Source organism: Urtica dioica, chromosome 9, assembly GCF_054948205.1.
Source record: "Urtica dioica subsp. dioica isolate 48M chromosome 9, U.dioica_male_clone48M_v1_H2, whole genome shotgun sequence".
NCBI classification, from domain to species: Eukaryota; Viridiplantae; Streptophyta; class Magnoliopsida; order Rosales; family Urticaceae; genus Urtica; species Urtica dioica.
In genome coordinates, this window is record NC_142764.1 from 12,842,318 (window position 1) to 12,863,056 (window position 20,739).

The window sequence follows — 20,739 nt, forward strand, 5'->3', positions numbered from 1 at the left end:
ATAATGGTTCATAACTAAAAAAATATTAAACTTTCAACAAATTAATTTAAAAAAATTAAAATTTCAACGATTTAAAATAACTATATATTAACTATTACCAAATTATAATATTAATAATATGAACTATATGATATTAACTATTTACTATTAATAAAATGAATTAATTCCTTTTTTACCCCCTGGACTCGTACCTCGATTTCATTTTACCCATTGAACTCGAAAATGTTGCAGAACTAATCTCAGAACTTAGACACGTGTTACAAGTTGCCACTTCCGTCAGTATTTGGACGTTAAGTTTAACATTTTGATGACGTGGCAATATTTTCTATTATTCTAAATACTTTTAATATTTAAATATTATTATCAGATATATTATTAAATAATTAAATACATCCATTTATTCTCTCTCTCATCTCTTTCCTTTCTTCTTCTTTTCTTCTCTGCGTGGGTTGTCTTTTGCTCTTCTTTTTTTTTCATTTTCGTTTTGTTTTATTTCTCTTTTCAGTTTTCGCTGTCATTTCGTCGAATTTCAAATGTCCTCCGATCTCTTCGTCGTCTTCGATGGCTCTTCTTCTTCTCTGTACCAAACCTCGAGCCACGCGGAGATTCTCTCGCCGGAGACGGAGTTCTTATTCGGCGAACACGATCTCTCTCCTTTCTCCGATTCGGCCATAGATATCCTCCAAGCTCTCTCGGACCACCAAATTCCGGCGGCGAACCAAACCCTAGACCAAACACAGTCGCAATTCCAAACCCTAAACCTTCACCAAACGGCCTCGGAGCTCCCAAACGCCTTCGAAGACTTCCACGAGAGCCTCGCCGTGAAAACAGAGGAATGCCACGTGGCTCTCTACAACAACAACTGTGATCCTCCTCAGAGTTTGGTGTTTGGTCCTCAGAGCTTTAATGGAGGAGCTGAGAATGTGGCTAGTAGGCTGATACAGAGGAGTCTCAGTAGTAACTCCTTCGAGCAAAAATCGTGCTCTTCTTCGTCCTCTTCTGGATTTCGCTTCTCTCCGAGGTTTGACTCTCTAATTGAGTCTCAGCCTCTGTGCTCTTTGGAGAATGGATTCTCGAGGAAAGTATGTAGCACCGGAGATTAAACAATGATGCTCTGATTTTGAGGATTCTTGAGGAAAATCGTGGAAGAGGGGATATCTGTGGAAGAGGGAATTTTCGTGAATTTTCAGTGATTAAACAATGATGCTCTGATTTACAAGTTGAACATGTTGTTGTGGTAGCAAAAAAAAAATTGGGTCTGCAGAGAAGAAGAAAGCAGAGAGAGAGAGAGAGAGAGAGAGAGAGAGAGAGAGAGAGAGTAATGTGAAATATTTATTTATTTAATGATTAATATATCTAATAATAATATTTAAATCTTAAAATAATAGAAAATACTATTATACCCTTTAAAATTTTGCCACGTCATCAAAAAGTTAAACTTAACGTCCAAATACTGACGGAAGTGGCAAGTTGTAACACGTACAATCCCGAGTCCAGGGGGTGAAATGAAATCGAGGTACGAGTCCAGGGGGTAAAAAAGGAATTAATCCTAATAAAATTAATCATAATAACTGGGACAACTCTAAGTTAATATTTATTTTCTTAGTTTTCTTTTACAATGAGATAGTGGATTATAAGGTACAATTGCTTACATATTTTTGTAAAATAATTGGAAAGATAATTTTAGAGATTTGTAACATAATAGCCACTTAATCGGGGTCCTTTAAAATAATAGCAAAGGTTTAAATTATATCCAGCCATTAGCCCACAAAACTTCTCATTCATTTTTTTTTTCCTTCTATTCATTCGATACCCATTCAAGATCATCAAGCTCATGAACTTTAGCAAATTCACTTTTGACCGACGGCCTCGCGTTCTCATCGCCGATGATCTTTGCAGGAATCAAGCTCTTCCTCGCCGACGCCGACAACGATGATCGGAGAGTCCTTTTCTCTGAATTGCAGGTTTTTTTCGCTCGAATCGAAGGCTATCAGAGTCAACTTCCCTGCCTCGCTCGCTTCTGCAAGTCCAGTTCTCCCTATAAACTGTAACAGTTAATTTGATTAACCGTCACAGTTAATATGATTAAATATGACAATTAATCTGATTAACTGTGATTGCTAATCGATGAGTTAATCTGATTAGCCTAGATTTTGTGCAATCGAATAAGATAAATAAAAAAGAGTTAATCCGATTAACTTACCATTTTTGTCGTCGTCGGAGAATGAGATTTTTCTAAATGGAAGGGAAAAGGAAGATCTTGAACATAATCGAGCACAGATTGGAGCTCGAGAATCTGAGCCTTAGACTTTGGTCTCGAATGTGGGGAACGACGGTGGAACTGTGGAGCTCGATGCCGATTTCTGGCGACCTTGATCTGGTGGCGGTTCCGGTTGGCGCAAACGCCAAAGGAACTGCAAAGATCATGATGGATGTTAGAGACGTTGACGACGAATGCGATGTGATTTCCATTCTTGGGAGAGATTTGTAGTCTTCAGAGATAGATTCTTTCTAGAATTAAGCGATGGACTTTCGAGCGACTCCAAAACTTTGTGTTGTCGGCGCTGGAGGATCTTCGACGATCGAAAGACTTCGAAACTTTGTGCCGAGAGTAATTTCTTCCATGGAGATATCCAGATGCAAATCACCTTGCTTCGATATTCTGACGCTCAAAAGATCTTGGACGTTCTTCATCCGTTCGACGAAGCTTTGAATCTGCTTCAAATATGGAACTTGGACGAGCTTATGAGGGAGATTTTGAGTGGAACATAACTCAAATATTTGAGCTCTATACATTGCTTTGTGATCGAAACGTCCTGGATCATTGCAGATCTGTAGCCTAAAAATGAAAATTTGGTTTGGGTATTTGGTAAAGGGTATAGTGTTGGAGTTGATCTAGGGTTAAGAAAAGATTTAACGCTTCGAGCAAGCGGCGGAATTTAAAAATTTTCTTTTAAACCAGTAAAACGATTTTACTAACCTAGACAAAGAGCAAGCACATGTTTATATTTAAATTAAAACTATTAAAGAGCATTACTCATTTACTAACCTTTGTGAAGCTTGAACGTTGAGAAACCTTAGTAAGGTTGAAACGTTCGTCTCCCCACGCAGCTCGTCTTTCTTAGTTCTTCGGGAAACTCGAGTAAACACGAAAGTTTCTATCACAAGAATCACTCGAGAAAGAAAGGAATTAGTGTGTGGGCACTTTTAAACACGACGACTCAAGAACAAGTCTAAGAGTCGAAGAGCTAAAACACTAGGTCAAATGTGGACCTAGGTGCCAAAACAAAAACGAAAAGAACTTAGAGGGACAGAGGGAGTCGGGCGGCCAAGCTAGAGAGAGAAGCACTCAATCTCTAAAACTTTTGAATGAATAAAATCAGAGGAATGAGGGCTCTATTTATAGGAGATGAATTACCTTCAATAAGGTAGTTTCCTCCTCTATAGAATATCACATATTCATGAGCAAAATTTGTCCTCCTTCCATTTATTCCACACGGCCAACTAGCTTCTAGAAGGCCTTGGATTTGTTTCCTTTTTTGTTCTCCCTTAGCCTTGGCCGAATTCTCCTCTTCCTTGTAAAAGAAATTTGTTTCCTCTTTTTCTTTTGGCAAGTATCTTCATACATCAATGCACAAAATAATCTCCCCTTTTTTTCTCTTATTTGGACGGCCAACATGCTTCTAGAAGGGGCTTCTAGAATTTTCTTCATTTGTTCATGACAACATAAGAAAGACCAATAAAGAATTTTCAATTAAAATTCCATTAAATGAAATTAATCCTCAAGGCACAAATTCCTTAACTTGGCCGAGTGATATTCGTCATCATATGAAAATGTCAAAAAATTTATTGACATCCATTTCATCCTATGTCCAAAAAGACAAAATTACCCTTTAGACAATTTTCGTAAAACTTGTCTCGTTCTTGTTTTGACTTAGCTTCTAGTTTAACTATTCATACTCGATATGACTTGTGACAGTGACCTCATGGATCTAAATGAACAAAGCTTGAGCTAACATAATTGGACTCAAAAGTTCACAAACCTTTTTCAAGTTTAGCTTAATGTCAACTGACTCCACTAAAGAGTTGACACTGAGAATCTCTCGGTTCAAATGAATTTATTTTCTACTCAAGAATTCAACTTAATTGTGATGAGTTGATCCACTGAATATTATCAATGTTTACCCTTCATGAATATCATCAGCTAGTCAAGATTTACAAAATTACCATTTTACCCTTCTAGCTGTTATTTCCTCAACTCTTTTGTCGCTTATGAATAAGTTAGAAACAATGCATTGACGAGGAGCTAACAAGTCACATTGATTCATCCAAAAGAGTCATGACTCAATTTGGACACTGCCAAGTTTATTTATTCACATTCCAAAGAACAAAGCATGAGGTGATATACAATGCATTTCAACAATCTTGTAAATGAATTCCATATCTATGAGATCTTCACAAAGTTACTCATGACACCTTCATAACTTAGTACTTCACCAATAGGTCATGTTCAGAATCACATAGTGAATTCGAACTCTGACTTTCTCAAATGAGAATACGTAAGCTATGAAGTGACATGTCTCATTTCAGGATTGAGGTAAGCAAGATGCAATTCATACGTAGTGACTTCGAGACATAAGAAGTTAAATGGTTTGTTCTCATTCTGTCTCTAAAAGTGCACTGGTCAATTCAGTACCTTCAGAAGATACCTAGAAGAACTATAGAATCTCCAACTCTAAATGTCCCATAACCAGACATCATAGATTCTCCTAACAATCGTACTGAGATCAATAGTCCTTTGATCTTTAGATTGCAAAAATATATTGTTTTAAGCAAACCATGAAGAGTTTGTTCATGCAAATCTACATTTGTCTCTTCATATGTTGTTAGGTTTGTTTAAGGACTAAAGACTATAGATTATCATAAAGCTTCAAACAGACAAAGAAGATTGAATGAACGTTTCAACTTTTTATTGATGATTTTGCAATTACAAGTAAGAGTCTTCATGAGACTATATTACATCAAATGTACATAAATAGACACTACTACTCTTCTTGTGGCACCATTGACAACATATAGTTGGAATACTGTAATGTTGGTTATTGAAATGAGCTATTTTCTTTAATAAATTCATAGTTGGACTACAATTTTATATGAGGTAGGCTATTTAGGCTAGATACTTAGCCCGCCCATAATTTTAAGTACTCAAAATTACTTTGGCCATATATTTAATTCAATTAATTGAGTAATTAAGTCACTCAAATTTGGAGATTTGCTAAATAGATAATCTTTTGTAAATTTTAAGTAAATAGCAGCATTGTTTGGACGTTTGTAACATTCTAACGAATATTTACAACTATTAATTAATTTTTCGGGTTTGTTACTAAAATCTCGTGGCTATTTACTTAAAATTTACCAAAAGTTGACTATATGAAAAAATTTGAGTTTTCATATGATTATATATCTAGAGAGCCCTATTTAATATAAGTCAAACATTGGCTATTATATTCATTGTCCCTTAAAGTAGATAATTACTTACAATCCCCTATGACTATTATTTTTAGGGTTATTTGTGATATAAATATTTACTCTTTTCATTTTGATACACATTACGAATTTTTCGACGGCAAAAATACCTAACATAAGTGTTTGGGACCACCGTTATTGTTGTTGGTGATTATGCACCCATATAACCATGCGAAAAATTAATAACGCTAACAAGAGCTAATTAATATTGATTATATATAACAAGATCTAGATTTACTTTAATTAGTATAAGCATGAGAGCAATATCAAGCAACCGAATTAAACAAAAGAGACATTAGGAAAAAATTACGGTTTTCTTCTTAACTACAGAATATTCAAAGCGTTCTTCAAGCTTTCGTTCCGAGTTCCTCCGACTCATTCTTCAAGCTTTATCTTCCACAATCAGATCTCGGGGAATGGCTTTAGTACTCTCGTCGTATGGCACTTAGAAGATGACATTGTAGTCTTTCGAAACGTAATCTCCGAGACGAATAAGAAGATAGTGTGCACTAGTAGAAAAAATGGATTTAATGGCGTTCAAAATGCGCCATTATAGAGAATTAATGTCACTTTTTGAACGCCATTAAAACAGGCGACATTAAAGATATATAATGGCGTTTAAACCAAAAAACGCCATTAAATGTGCCGACGTGTCATATCCGCGTGGCAGAGGACTGGGAAGGGTTTTAATGGCGTTTCTCTTTCGAACGCCATTAAAAGTCTTGCCACGTCACACAACGCGCGAAATTCAAACTTTAAATGGCGCTGTAAAGTTGGCGCGTTATTTAAGCTATTATGGCGATATTTAACGGACCGCCATTATTTGTGGGTTTTTTTTTTTTTTTACCCAAAAAATTTCTTAATTATTGCTCTAAAAATAGATGTTAATAATATTAGTAGCCTGCAGTTCTGCATTCATACATACATCAATAAAAATATAATCTTAACACCAAAAAACAACCAAGAAAAACAATACATGATACCATTCTTTTTCTTAAAAAAAAAAATAAAAATAAAAAAAACCATTCATAATACCATAACTTCTTCTATTTTCCAAGTTAGAAAAATATTTCTAACTATGATTCACTGGTTCATCAAAAATACAAATAAGAACAATTAACATCCACCAAATTCATAAGTTCAAATATGGAGTTCTAAGTACTAAACTATCTGTACAACAAATGATTCAATGAAATTGAACACAAATATCACTAACTTTGATATACCAACCGTCTCCCGAATCAGACTTCCATGCCAACCGTCTCAACCCACCCTCGTGCCCATCTATAATTGCACTGCTGATCAGTGAGTGGATGCTCTTCATCTCAGAATCCTAAAAAAAAAATTAAATAAACTTCCCGACATGTATCGAGCCACATAATACACGGGGGCTTAATCATATACTATTTGTACGAGTTTCATAACAATATCAATAAATAATTATAGAGAAGTCTCGTGTATTTCGCTAGACATCTCAACAAAGTTGCCTCAAGTCTTAACTAAAAGAACATAGTAATCCAACTTAGCAACACAATTATGTAAATATTTATGTCACATTTTCTACTAATTGATTGTGAGTCTAACAATTATATTACATAGAACAAAAATAAGAAAGAAAAAAAAACAAAGAAATATGATGTCATTTTCTAATTTTGTAACAAGACTTGGCTGAATCAAACAAACTTACAGAAATAGTGACCCTTTTCGACGAAAACATCAAGCTTAAATCAAGATTCTTGTCAAGACAAGATATATCTATTTCCATATGATAGACTTGGCTGAATTTAGTCTGTACACATAAAAGAAAGGACGAAAACTTAGTAAAGATATTCCATACAACTACAACTTTGACTAATAATAATTGAAACTTGCCTTAAGGAGTTCAAGCTTCCCTTCCTCTGAGACTCTGCATTTGCAAGAAATATTTGATTGCGGGCATATAGAATTCCTCAACTCAAAATGGTACAAATCTTTTTCCTCTTTAAACTCAGCTCCAATGCTGTGGGCACCTTCTTCTACCATGTATTCCATATAGGACTTTGGAACATTCGTGCTAAAGAACCTTCTCAATCCTCTGAGTGTATCTCCACCCAAATCTTGTTCAGACATTTTTTGGTTGAATGAACGCTTGAAGGGACAAGAAGTTAATTTCTCAGCCAGTCAACGAATCAAGTATACATAATATTATACAGAGAGAGAGAGAGAGAGAGAGAGAGAGAGAGAGAGAGAGAAGTACTAACCCCATAAAAATGACTTTGCCGAACCTGGCAACCAAAACTGGTTTATTGGACCCCATCTTCTCTAACGATGTCACTATGTGTTCCACAGCATTTTCTGATACGCAGAGCCACTGGCTTCTCAAACGCCTATCGACAAGAAAGCACTCTCCGAAGAATTTCATCATCTTCCTGAAGAAGTTATACAAGACAACACCTTTTTCCTGATCGTTGGAGATCACGAAAATCGGACATTCACCCACTATTCGCTCGACAGAGTTCGACGAAGCCGATACAAAACAAATAACATCCTTAACGGTATAGTAGCCGACCGGGAATACATATTCTTTAACCTGCATATGACTATAAACACTCCATACAGAATACCTAAATAAATAAAATGACATATTTTTTTGATATTTTTTAAGCAAGTTGTACAATGGAATCCATAAGCATACACACAACACCATAAATTTCAACTATGAAGAAAGAGTGATGAATCAGAATTGATCATTCTGCGAAGGATATGTTATCAATCAGAATTGATTTAAGTGTTATAAAAATTGTGTCTAGATCAATCTAGTAGTGTTGATTTATGGTAAGAAACTAATATAACAGACTGGTATCACAATAAATATCAATACTTATTATTCTTCCAAGAAAAGGATACCAAAGACTTTGACGATTAGGACATTTTTTAAGTGGTGGAAATAAATACTGCATCATCTTTTGCAATCCAGGACCAATAAATTATGAAACCATGCCAAAATTATATGTAATGATCACACCAGTGCTTCATTAGAACCACAAAACATAGCATAAATATTACTCAATTATAAGGTGTGAACCGCTAAAAAATGGCGAACACTAATCTGCCAAACAAAATTTAGAACAAAATAAATTAAAAAAACCTCTAGCTAATTATGAATAATGCTTGTGTTGATATATGATATAAATCATTATGAATACAATCTGTTTTGTTTTTTAATATGAAAACTGTTACTACATATTGAGTTAAGAAGATAAAAGTACAAAATCATTTTCAATTGTAAAACTAGAGACGAGATAATTAAACAACTAATAACTCGGGCAGTGGAAATTTCTTTGTAAACGTAAAGCTTCAGCCAAGCACACTAATTAATAACTCAAATCCATGACATAGAAAATTATTTTATAAAAGATATACTTACAGACCAAACGGACCGAGAGAGTGAGGGACTGAGAGAGAGTCAAAAAGAGAGAATGAGACAGAGGGAGTGAGGGGCTGAGAGAGAGAGAGGGAGAGAGAGAGACGTACGACGCGATGACAACCAGACCAAAAGCAAACGTGTGCAAACCACGTTCAGACCATGAGCAGTGACGACCAGACCCAGGCAATGACGACCAGACCAGACCAGACCACAACAGATTCACAGGTCCACGAACATCTCAAAACGCAGAAAAAAGCCTATTGATTATGGATACACTATCAAATAACCCGAATCATCAAACAAAACGCATAAAAAAAAAAATACACTGTGTTGACATTAAATCAAACACATGGAGTGCAATATTTTTACAACATGAAATCTAGATCTAATGGTTGAAGAAGGATAATCTGGCAATCAAAGGAAAAAAAAAACGTATAAAACAATGCAATCAAATAATAAATATAAAAAAAAACTCTAACCTACCGATTGTGTACACGATGTCGGGCTGTCAACGAGGAGCGGCTATTATGGACTCGAGAAACGGCGGTGAAGACCGACGTCGAGAAACGGTGCCGAGCAGCGGCATGGAGGGTTGTCGCGCAAAAGTGGCGGTGGCGACGACTCTTGACAGCAAACTGCGGCTCTCGGCGATGCAGAGAAGATGCGCCGCAAGTTTGAGAAAATAAAACTGTAGAGCATTGATTCTATGGTATTTCTTTTCTTTTTACTTGAATAATATTCTTTTTATCCATGTCACTCAATCTTTTACCTAATAAAAGTGGGCCACGTGGATGAGCTTGATACTTGTAATGATGGTCTTATTTTAAACGCCATTAAATAGATATATAGCCACGTGGTGTTAAATAATTGGATTATTTTAATTTAATGGCGCTTAACATTTAAACGCTAAGATTAGTTTTTTTGGATTTTTCTCCGGTTGCCGACGTGGCGATCTGCTATTCGTTTTATATTGTAAAAAGAAATCCGAAAATACAATAATTACTTTTAATGACGTTTTTTTTCACTAACGCCATTAAAGAGGCGCCATTAAAAGCCATTTTTCTACTAGTGGTGGAAACACTTTGAATCTCACTACGACTCTGATTTATGACTTCGGACCGTATCGTGTTTATGGGAATGGAATCATGGAATTCAGAGGGAGAATGAGAGAGAGAGAGAGAGAGAGAGAGAGAGAGAGAGAGTGAGTTTCGTCCAACACATGGGAGTTGGTCAAAAATTTTAGCTATCAGCTTTCGTCATTTTTGCTTTCTCTTAGACCCCTATTTATAGTGGTAGAAATGAGATATTCTATGAATCTCATAGATATATTTTATTGTCCTTTATTCTTTTCTATTTTGTAGTTAAACATGAATCGTTGGAACTTAACTACAAATCCTATTTTTTCTTTCATCCATCAGATCATAATCTAGGATATTATATTTCCTTATTTTTTTCATATATTTAAGAAATCTAGATATTTGAAAATAATGAGGACAATATCTTATTTTCTTATTTAATGGAAAGAATATCTCTACCATTATTATTCTTCTAGATATTAGAAAATTAATTATGAGAGAGAATAAAAGACAATATCTTATTTTCTTATTTAATGGAGAAAATATCTCTACCATTATTATTCTCTCTCTTATTTAATAAGTTACCTGATTTCTTTTCCACAAATTTAGCAACTAATTAAAGAGAAAATATTGAGTATTTTCTACCCAAAGTAGGCCCCAACATGACTGGTACTGGGCCAAGGAATTTCGAATTTTACAGTGTCCATAAGGCACAACTTAAAATTAAATTAATTATTTACATGATCCAACAATAAATAATTAATTCCACAATAAATATTTAATTCGGCAAATAGACAAATTTACGAATGAATGTGGCTAAATAATTTACAGCTATGAGATTGTAATAATAATATTCATTATTACCAAAGAGTTTTTATCCGTCTTTATCAGAACTGAATCGAAGACTATGGACCTAGTAATAGGAGCTTAACAAATCCGATTAAAAAGACAAAATAGTCTTTTCTCTTTTATCATCGATTCGTTTACTCTTGGTCAAATACTCCACTATATAAGCCAAGACTGAACCCTCATTTATACTAAAATTATATTTACCCATCGTGACGAGTGTCCACTGATATAGTCAGTTGGAGATCAAGATCCTCCAGGTTCAACCCGTATCGAAAAATGTCAATTATTCTGTTATACACTTCTTGATACTTATATTCCCTAAGCACCGTAGCTTCCTTAGCGAAAGAATCTTCCGAACGTTACTTACTTCGGAAGCGCGCGCAATCTATCGGTTTTGGAATCAACTCTTAGGTGAGTGAACATTTACCTTCTTTCAGGAAGGCTGGATTCCGTATCTGTGAATTATTTTCCGCTCAGATCATATTCCGGATTCCCAAGACATAAGTTTATTCAGCGTCTCAGTAGCCTTTAACAAAATGAGTCAAAGAACCCGACGATATGACCTAGAATTCCATGATCACTTCAGGATTTAGATCAAGTCTCACTGTGACCATCATAAGCGATCCCAGCTAGTGTGTCGTAACGGTACTTAAATGACACATCTACAACCAAAGCTTGTTTAGGTCGCATACTTACCACAAGTGCATAATGCTCCCACTAAGTGATCAACCTTCACTCGTGTTCCACATATATAATTTTAGATTCAGCTATCCAGACATGAATCAATCATTGACCATGTTTTAGTTCACCACCCAAACCCAGATGCCCATCATGCGATTCAGTTTAATATGGAGACTACGGATTGATGAATATTTGATAAATCTTTTATAAGAAATAATCGCTTTCAATTCAAATACATAATAAATTTCGAACCTTATTTTATTAATAATTTCAGCAAGAATTACAAAATAAAATCTTCTCGTGGGCAAGAATTCCTAACGATTGTCGCTTCAAGATGTGGAGGGCTCATAGTATGATTTAAAAAAAAAATCTCTCTCTCTCTCTCTCTCTCTCTCTCTCTCTCTCTCTCTCTCTCTCTCTCTCTCTCTCTCTCTCTCTCTCTCTCTCTCTCTCTCTCTCTCTCTCTCTCTCTCTCCCCCTCCATTTTAAGTGCTTACTTTGTCTGACCATTTAGCATCGGAAATTTGGTTGTTCACTAAATTCATTGCTTCAATGTACCACGAACAAGGTTATCCCTGTAAAAATATAAATAAATATTCATTGATTCTTTGTTGTTGTTGCCATGACCATGAACAAAGTTATCAGGAGATGTCCAAACCCACCGTCAATTAACCAAAATATTCCATCTCTGTTGATACATGCAAATTATACACATGATTATGAATAAATGGATTGATTTTGGTGGAAATCAATTCAATTGAGGGAAATATTTTTAGATTTGGAGTGGAGTGTTTTACTATTCTTATAGCTGTAATTATACAAATGTAGGAAGCTCAAAATTGGAACTCGCAAATAGTTTTCCTCTTTAAATAGAAGGGAAACTCCACCATTTGCAACAACAACAAGAAAACGACAACAGCCAGAGAAAACCAAGAGAGAGGATAAGAACAAGTCTCGATCTTGAATACATAAACATAGAGTTCCGATAAAACCATTTCTAGAAAGAATCGGTTTCCTCCCTCTTGTCTATAAATATTATCATTTTTATCTCAGATTATAAACTAAATTATTGTCTTAGCTTGACCCACTAAGAACAATGGCGACTCCGATGGGGACTTCTTCGTAAGACTACTCGATCGAAGACGTGTTTTTTAATTTAAAAACATAGAGATCTCATCTACGCGTCACGATAGAAGTTTTGAAGGAATCTTCATATACAATCACTTTTCAAACCTCCGTAAAACACCATGTTCTCAATCATTAGATTACTTTCTGAGCTCGTGTAGAATACGTTTTAAGAGGAATTGTGGCTCGGATCTCTGGTCTCATAGAGAACACAAGAACCGACACGCTTCATCTTTTGACGTATAGCCAATTGTCCAATTCGCTAGTCATTCTCACTCGGTCTAGATAAAAAAACAGTTGTTGAGATCGCTCCCACAAACAAGCAAAATCTACACAGAAAATCAAGACAAAACACACTAGCTTCCATAGAAAAAAAAAATGGGTTCCTACAACATAGGATAGTGTCCTACAACAACAAAAAATTTCGCGTAAAGTGCTAGCATCATATAGCAAAAAATTTCCCACAAAAAAAAAAGGATGTAGGGTAGTACCCTATAAAAAAAATAGTGTACTACAACCAAAAAAAAAAAGAGGTAGTCTACTACAACTAAAAAAAAGTATCTTACACCAATATATATATATATATATATATATAACTTGTCCTGCAACTAAAAAAAGAAGTATCCTACACCAAAAAAATAATATAAATTGTCCTAGCTACAACTATAAAATATAGGGTAGTATCCTACAACAAAAAGTAGTGTCTTGCAACAAAAAAAAAAAATAGTGTCCTACAGCTAAAAAATTAGTGTATTATAACTAAAAAATACATCCTATGCCATGCATCCAAAATTTCAACAAATCCATAAACACTGCACATGGATCCTAAAAACAGAAGCTTGGGGATTAAAGTAATCGACTATGAAAATGCTACGAATGGGAACTCAAAAATAGATATGCAATCTTCGGTTAAAAATATTTCGGAAAATATACAGAAAAAAAAAACTCAAGACCTCTAAATGAGAAAAAATTCTTAAAAAGTCTAATACCTCAACTTTCACAAAAAAAAAAAATCCCAATGATTATAATGGTCACTGCAACCCAATCATTCAAGCCCTCTATTCGGCTTGCGAGAAACATTAATAAACTAATGAAATTCCCTTCTTTTTTCTATGAAACAACTGAACAATATCAATTAACGAATAAACATCTGGTTCTGATTTTTCCTTGGAAGGGGCTTGAAAAATCATGTTTTTAATTTTTTTTTTCGTAAACCTAAGAAAACAAATCAGGCAGTCCATCACAAAAAATCTCCAAAAATCGTCACCATGCAAAAACTAGTCAAACCATCACAACAAAAATACAAGCACAATTTTAATATCTTATCGTCTTTCTGCCTATTATATTTCCCTTAAAAAAGGAGAAAATATAATTTTGTCAACTTAAAAAAATTATTAGAAGGAAATTGAAATTAGCCTATAAGAATTTACACTCAAGTATATAAACACATGAAGGTCAAAGAACAAAGAGGAGCCTTTGACTCATATTTACTCTTCTCTTTTGGTGTTTTATATTGGCTATATATATCATATTCATTTCAGAGCTATTAGAGTAGCCATTTAGGATATGATATTGATAATCTTTGCACAAAAATCATTTGAGCAAATAGTTAAGCTAGTATATAAGATCTACACATCACAAAGTTAAGCTAATCATTTATCTCCAAAACCAAATAATGAAGCCACAAATTCCACCGTTCATCTACTTACTCTCATTAAAAGACCCAAAAATTTTAAGCAAAAAAACGTTTCGTCACTCTCCTCAATCGCCACGTGGCACATTTTAAGTTTTTTTAAGAGTAAATGGCGGCAAAAGTCCTTAAAGTTTTCAGAAACAGCTAAGTTAGTCCCTATTCTTTTTTTTTTAACGGTGAAAGTCCTTAATGTTCAGTTTTCCTAATTCCGTAGGTCCTTAACCCCATTTTGACGTTAATAAGTAACGATGTATGGTAAAAAAACGTTAGTTTTGACTGAAAACATATTTTAAGTAAAAAATTAAACAAATAAAGGAAATAAAAACAAATAAAACAGCCGGCAAAGACCCGACGGTGACTCTGCCGAAGCAGCCGGCGGCGAGAACCTTTTTGAGACGTTGGTCAGAGTCCTTGAAATTGTCATTGTAAAACCTCTGCGTGGCCTTGGAGTATTTGGGCGTTGGTGGATGTCCAGTCCGTCGACTACGAGGAGATCGTGAAGGCGGTGGTGGAGGGGAGCGTGGCGTCGTATATTTGGGCGTTGGTGGATGTCCTGTCCGTCGACTACGAGGAGATCGTGAAGGCGGTGGTGGAGGGGAGCGTGGCGGATCATACTCGCTGGAGGCGTGGTGGGAGACTGCGGGCGGGCGGCGGCGATCTGGCGAGAGGCGGTGCAGAGGACGACGGGGCGGTCGCTGGGGGGGCTGCCGGTGGAAGGGTTCGACTACAGAACGATCCTGGGGCAGTGCTGCGAGATCCCAGTGGGGATTGCGGGGCCGCTGGTGCTGGACGGCTTCGAGTTCATGGTGCCCATGACGACCACGGAGGGGTCCCTGGTGGCAAGCACCAACCGCGGCTGCAGCGGTGCTCCTCGGTCTTCTTCTTCTTCGTCTTGTTCTTGGGGGCTGCGGCTGGACCTTCTTGTTCATTAAAGGAAGTTGGGGCTCTGTTCATTTAAGTGACAACAATGGGGTTTTATTTCCTTTATTTGTTTAATTTCTTAATTAAAATATGTTTTCAGTCAAAACTAACGTTTTTGACCTAACATCGTTACATATTAACGCCAAAATGAGGTTAAGGACCTACGGAATTAGGAAAATTGAACATTAAGGACTTTCACCGTTAAAAAAAAAAGAATAGGGACTAACTTAACAGTTTCTGAAAACTTTAAGGACTTTTGCCGCCATTTACTCTTTTTTTAATGGGCTGAAACAATTAATGCATCAGTGTTTTTTTTTACTTTGCTGAGCTCTTGGTTTTCCCATTTCCCCTTTTCAGATTGTTCTTTCTTTTTTCTTTTCCTGTTTTGTTTGTGTGAGAGGGATTGAGCGAGGGGATTGAGCGAGAGAGAGATAGCGAGAGTGAGAGGGCGAAACAGAGACAGAGATATTCAGCGAGAGAGAGAGAGAGACTGGAAGGTTTGACGACGAAGAGAAAGCGCGAGACAAAGCTCAACGAGGATCGATCGAATCTCGCCGTGAAGGATTCAGAGTCGCTGGTCTACGACGAGATTATGTTCTTAGCTAATCGCTTAGAACAAAATATAAATTTGGTGCTTCAGCCAAGGTAATAGATATACTGCTCTTAGAATTTATTTAAAGTGTCAAGCAGAATAGTTATTGCCATACTATCTTGCTTTTATTTTTATTTTCCAGTAAATTTGTCACTCTCACCCACTCTCACCAAAAGTTTCTTTCTTTTCTAGGAATGCAACGTAACAAAAAAAAAAAACAGGCTCGTATTACACTTTTTGACGAAACAACAGACTTGTAAAATAAACAACACTCTATTTACAGGTAATATTTTATTGTTTTAGCAATACATTAGTGAATGAATTTGAATATTTTGCATCACGACTTTACGTTAACTGTTATTGTCGAAAGTTAAAAATGCTTTCTATTAACTTGATCACCTATTGTGATTTGCACATTTATTATTTACTAAATTATTGTTTGCTTATAAATAACTTTGTTTTCATTCATGCTTCACATTCCTCTTTTAATTGTTTTCCTTTTCATCTGCAGTTGAGAATGCTGGTCTCGTTTAGATCAAACCATATCATACAGTGGTCTTCGTTAAGACGGAAGAAAACTGAAGTTTCTAGACTGATCTAGCTTTTTGTTATAGAAACACCCTGGGACAGCTTATTTATTGCTGGTGCGTTTCAAGGTAAATTCATTTAACTACGGGAAAATCATCACCAGCAACCCACGTCACAATGTGCCTCGCCGGGGCGCGCGTTGCTCACACGCGTGTGATTCCAAACTCACAGAATCCGTTCGGGAAGCTGCTCTATTTTCTGGCTCGGAAAGCCGGTTCGGTGACTCTGTACCAGGACGCTCACTCACCGGATCCAACACCTGAAGAAATCGAATTGGAGAACGGAAAATCGTACGATCAAGAGAATTGCTGGGAAGATATATGCCACGCGATATTGGAGGCTCATCATCTGATATACATTGTTGGTTGGTCCATTTTTCACAAAGTGAAAGTGGTTAGAAAACCGACAAGGCCTTTGCCAAACGGCGGGGATTTGAGCCTCGGAGATTTGCTTAAATTCAAGTCTCAGGAAGGCATCAGACTTCTTATGATCATTTGGGATGATAAGACCTCTCACCACAACTTCTTTCTAAAGACGGTACTAATTAATCATTGTCTTCATTATTATTTGAGAGACTTGCTCTTTTTGGTACAGTAAGTGTTAACTCAACATACATATAACAGCGTTGCTTAATTTGATGGCAGAAATGAGTGATCGAAACGCACGATGAAGAAACGAAGAAGTTCTTCAAGCACTCGTCGGTGACTTGCGTGTTGTCGCCGCGGTATGCGAGCAGTATGCTCAGCATTTTTAAGCATCAGGCATGAATAGATCATGTTCCAGTAACATTTTCACCTTTATAAATATTCCTTTTATGTTTTATTTTCTTCTAAATTGACTCTTATTTTCTTATGTGGTGCTGAGGTGAAAAGTTCATTTTCAGCTTGTAGGAACTCTGTTTACGCATCATCAAAAATGCGTAATTGTGGACACACAAGCTTGGGGTAATAACCGGAAGATAACTTCATTTCTAGGAGGTTTAGACCTCTATGATGGCCGTTACGACACACCTCAGCACCGGCTGTTTCGTGATCTATACACTGCGTTTGACGGAGATTTTCAGAACCCAACTTTTTCTGTGAGTGTCAATTTCTATGTCTCCTTTTTGTAAATACCAAAGAATTGATGAACAGGTTATAATGTGTTTTACTTGGCGGTGTCAAAAAACAGAGCGGAACGAAGGGACCGAGGCAGCTATGGCATGACTTGCACTGCAAAATCGAAGCCCCTGATGCGTATGACGTGCTCACTAATTTCGAGCAGCGGTGGAAAAAAAGCCACGAAACGGTTCGGAATTGGGGCAAAAGTTAAAGAAGGTATCTCATTGGCACGACAATTATTTGATAAAGTTGGAACGCATATCGTGGATCCTTAATCCTTCTTCATCTGTTACAATAGACGATCCTGCATTATGGGTTGCCAAGCATGAAGAGCCTCAGAACCGGCGTGTCCAGGTTTAACCTCATACACAAGAAATCACTGGTACATATACTCTCTTATTAAAGACTGCAAGAAAAGTTAAAAAAAAAAAAAAAAAAAACAGTTAACCATATACCAAAATATTAAATCAGCACCTCAAATATATAACTTTGATGTGAATAAGTGAATAGATAGCTTTAACTTTTAAAATAAAGAAATTTAATAAAGAAATTTAATATATATGTAACTGTTTTACTACACTAGAAGTCATAGGTACACATAGTTTACGTCCACTAATTATTTATCAACATCTCAATACTTTTCCAATTCCCTTGATTTTGAATAGATAACCACATCTTCATACTCCAATTTCTGCACATTTCTGTTCTTCCTCTTAAAAAAAAAACAATGGATATTTCAAGGTTAGTTCGATAAACCCTTACACTTCTACCAATAATTAACAGAAAAAAAAAAACAACAAAGCCCTGAGTTATAAATTCTCTTTATTGTTTACGTGTTATTAGCAACCATATCTACCCCTGTAAATTATTATGCTCCTACAAACTCTATCTCCCTATGCTTATGTAAATAAACTTAACTGTTACTTTTTTTGTTGAACTAATTATCTACTACTATCTCGTTTCATAACATAACATACATAAAAGAAAAAAAAAATAGGCCTTAGAACTAGTTTAAATAAATAAATAAAAAGCTCTTTGTATACACATGAACTTTGATACAAGACAAAGTTGAAATGGTGAAGAAAAAAAAAAACGTACACCTAAAATATGAAAAACATGGCTTTCAAAAAGAATATGAAGGGATTGCTACTACAACTAAAAAAGAGAATGTGAAAGGATTGTCACTACAACTATAAAAGGAGAATTGAATTACACAAAAAAAATGGAGCTCAAAGAGAACATGTTGAAGGGCTGCCACTACAAAAAAAAAAAAAAAAAAAAAAAAAAAAAAAAAAAAAAAAAAAAAAAAAAAATAGAGTTACACAACAACAAAAAGAGAGGCAAATTTCAAATAAAAAGGGAGACCAACTATCCTATACGAACACATAATTGTTACAATATATATATATATATATATATATATATATATATATGCACATAAAATTATTGAGAGCGAAATATCACAACACGTAAATCCCCGCATTTGATAAAAAAATTCTCACATTCTTACTCAAAACATAAAATAAATATTTGTTTCACGATAGTTATAATTTTGTAACGTCAATATATCACTTCCCAACTCTATGACAAGTATCGTTCATTTTATATGGCTCAAGCTCTTTAATGAAATACAAATCATTAAAGTCACCTCTCTTCAATGTTATTGTACACAAAAGAGAGAAATTAAACAACCATTGGAAGATTATTTAAGATATGAGCGACGATATGAACATAGATTCATCTCATGAGACAGGTATATCCCATGTCACTCGTCACTTTGAAGGAAAATCACCTTTAAACTGATCATATTATTTATTAAGCCTTCAACAACACACATAAATCGTTTAACCCCCGACTTAAGTTTTATAATAAAGCATTCCTTTACTGAATTAAATAATTTTTCTAGAGAAATTGATACTTGCTTGTACCAAGTATATCTTCCAAAGAAATTACTAATACTTTTTGTTTTATACCACTCGAGCTTCCTGGATTTTGTGACTCTTTAGCCATAATCATAATTACAATTGTATCTTGCCTAGAATCATTGGGAGGCACCAACACCGCGCTAGAAGCGGATGCTAATAACATCTTAGGTTGAATCATCCTACCATCAAAACAAGTTTGCGCGTTATCAACCATCTTTAGCGACACGAATTGAAGGAAAAAAAATAAAGAGAAGCAAACAGAGCATAGCAAAACACACCGCATGTACATACGTACATTAATATAATATTAGCCACACAACTAATTTTGTTCATTGTGAACAAATTTCTTTAGCAGGCCAATCATGCCTCACACATACAATATTATGATGTTTACTGTTGTCGCTGTTTTTCGGACAACTATTTAGGAGCCAAAGACGGTTAGACCCAAGGCCGGACCAAGTGGTCTCGTCCTGACTCGAGCGTGTCGGACTTGGTATCCCAAGTCGTCCCTTAGCTGTGGGTGTAGCTCACCTCGTCTCGATACCTGAAAAGCAAACAAGAGCTTGTGAACTACAAAGGGGAAACAGGGGGGGTGCCCCTGTTTACCTCTCCGACGCTCAACATTAGTGTGATTGAGGTGGAGTATAGAGGTTTTAGGGGTGTTTAGAGGCCAAAGCTTGAGAGAAACGAGCGAGGTACGAGTTCGGCAGCGTTTCAGTACTCAAGAATGGATTACCTGGGTCAAGGGAAGGACCCTTGTATTTATAGGCAGCCAAGGGGTGGTTTGAAGACCCCTTGGCCGAGTGAGCAAGGTTGGGCCGGCCTTGGAGGAGGGCCGGCCTTGGAGTGCCGGCCGTGGAGGGCCGGCCATGGAGGGAGGCCGGCCTTGGAGTGCCGGCCTTGGAGTGCCGGCCGGCCATGGAGGAGGGCCGGCCTTGGAGGAAGGCCGGCCTTGGAGTGCCGGCCGGCCATGGAGGAGGGCCGGCCTTGGAGCGCCGGCCATGGAGGAAGGCCGGCCTTGGAGTGCCGGCCGGCCATGGAGGAGGGCCGGCCTTGGAGCGCCGACCATGGAGGGAGGCCGGCCTTGGAGTGCCGGCCGGCCTTGGAGCGCCGGCCATGGAGGGAGGCCGGCCTTGGAGCGCCGGCCATGGAGGGAGGCCGGCCTTGGAGTGCCGGCCGGCCATGGAGGAGGGCCGGCCTTGGAGCGCCGGCCATGGAGGAAGGCCGGCCTTGGAGTGCCGGCCGGCCATGGAGGAG

General features: G+C 36.7%; 1 protein-coding gene across 3 annotated transcripts; it reads left to right on the forward strand.

The window, feature by feature from the left end:
- The first annotated feature begins 15,757 nt into the window (after positions 1–15,757).
- On the forward strand, positions 15,758–17,966 carry LOC149385033 (phospholipase D delta-like). Of its 3 annotated transcripts, XR_016301424.1 has the most exons (8): positions 15,758–15,922; positions 16,062–16,152; positions 16,381–16,525; positions 16,629–16,994; positions 17,102–17,218; positions 17,330–17,535; positions 17,628–17,773; positions 17,856–17,966. XR_016301424.1 is itself a non-coding variant. In XM_089626973.1 (7 exons), exons 3-4 carry the CDS (start codon positions 16,575–16,577, stop codon positions 17,105–17,107), a joined length of 426 nt encoding a protein of 141 aa, XP_089483099.1. In that variant the 5' UTR covers positions 15,758–15,922; positions 16,062–16,152; positions 16,381–16,574; the 3' UTR covers positions 17,108–17,218; positions 17,330–17,535; positions 17,628–17,773; positions 17,856–17,966. The 3 variants fall into 3 exon arrangements, 2 of the variants coding, with proteins under 2 accessions (XP_089483099.1, XP_089483100.1); XM_089626973.1 differs by having other exon boundaries at positions 16,381–16,994; XM_089626974.1 differs by having other exon boundaries at positions 16,381–16,994; positions 17,341–17,535.
- The last annotated feature ends 2,773 nt before the right edge of the window (positions 17,967–20,739 follow it).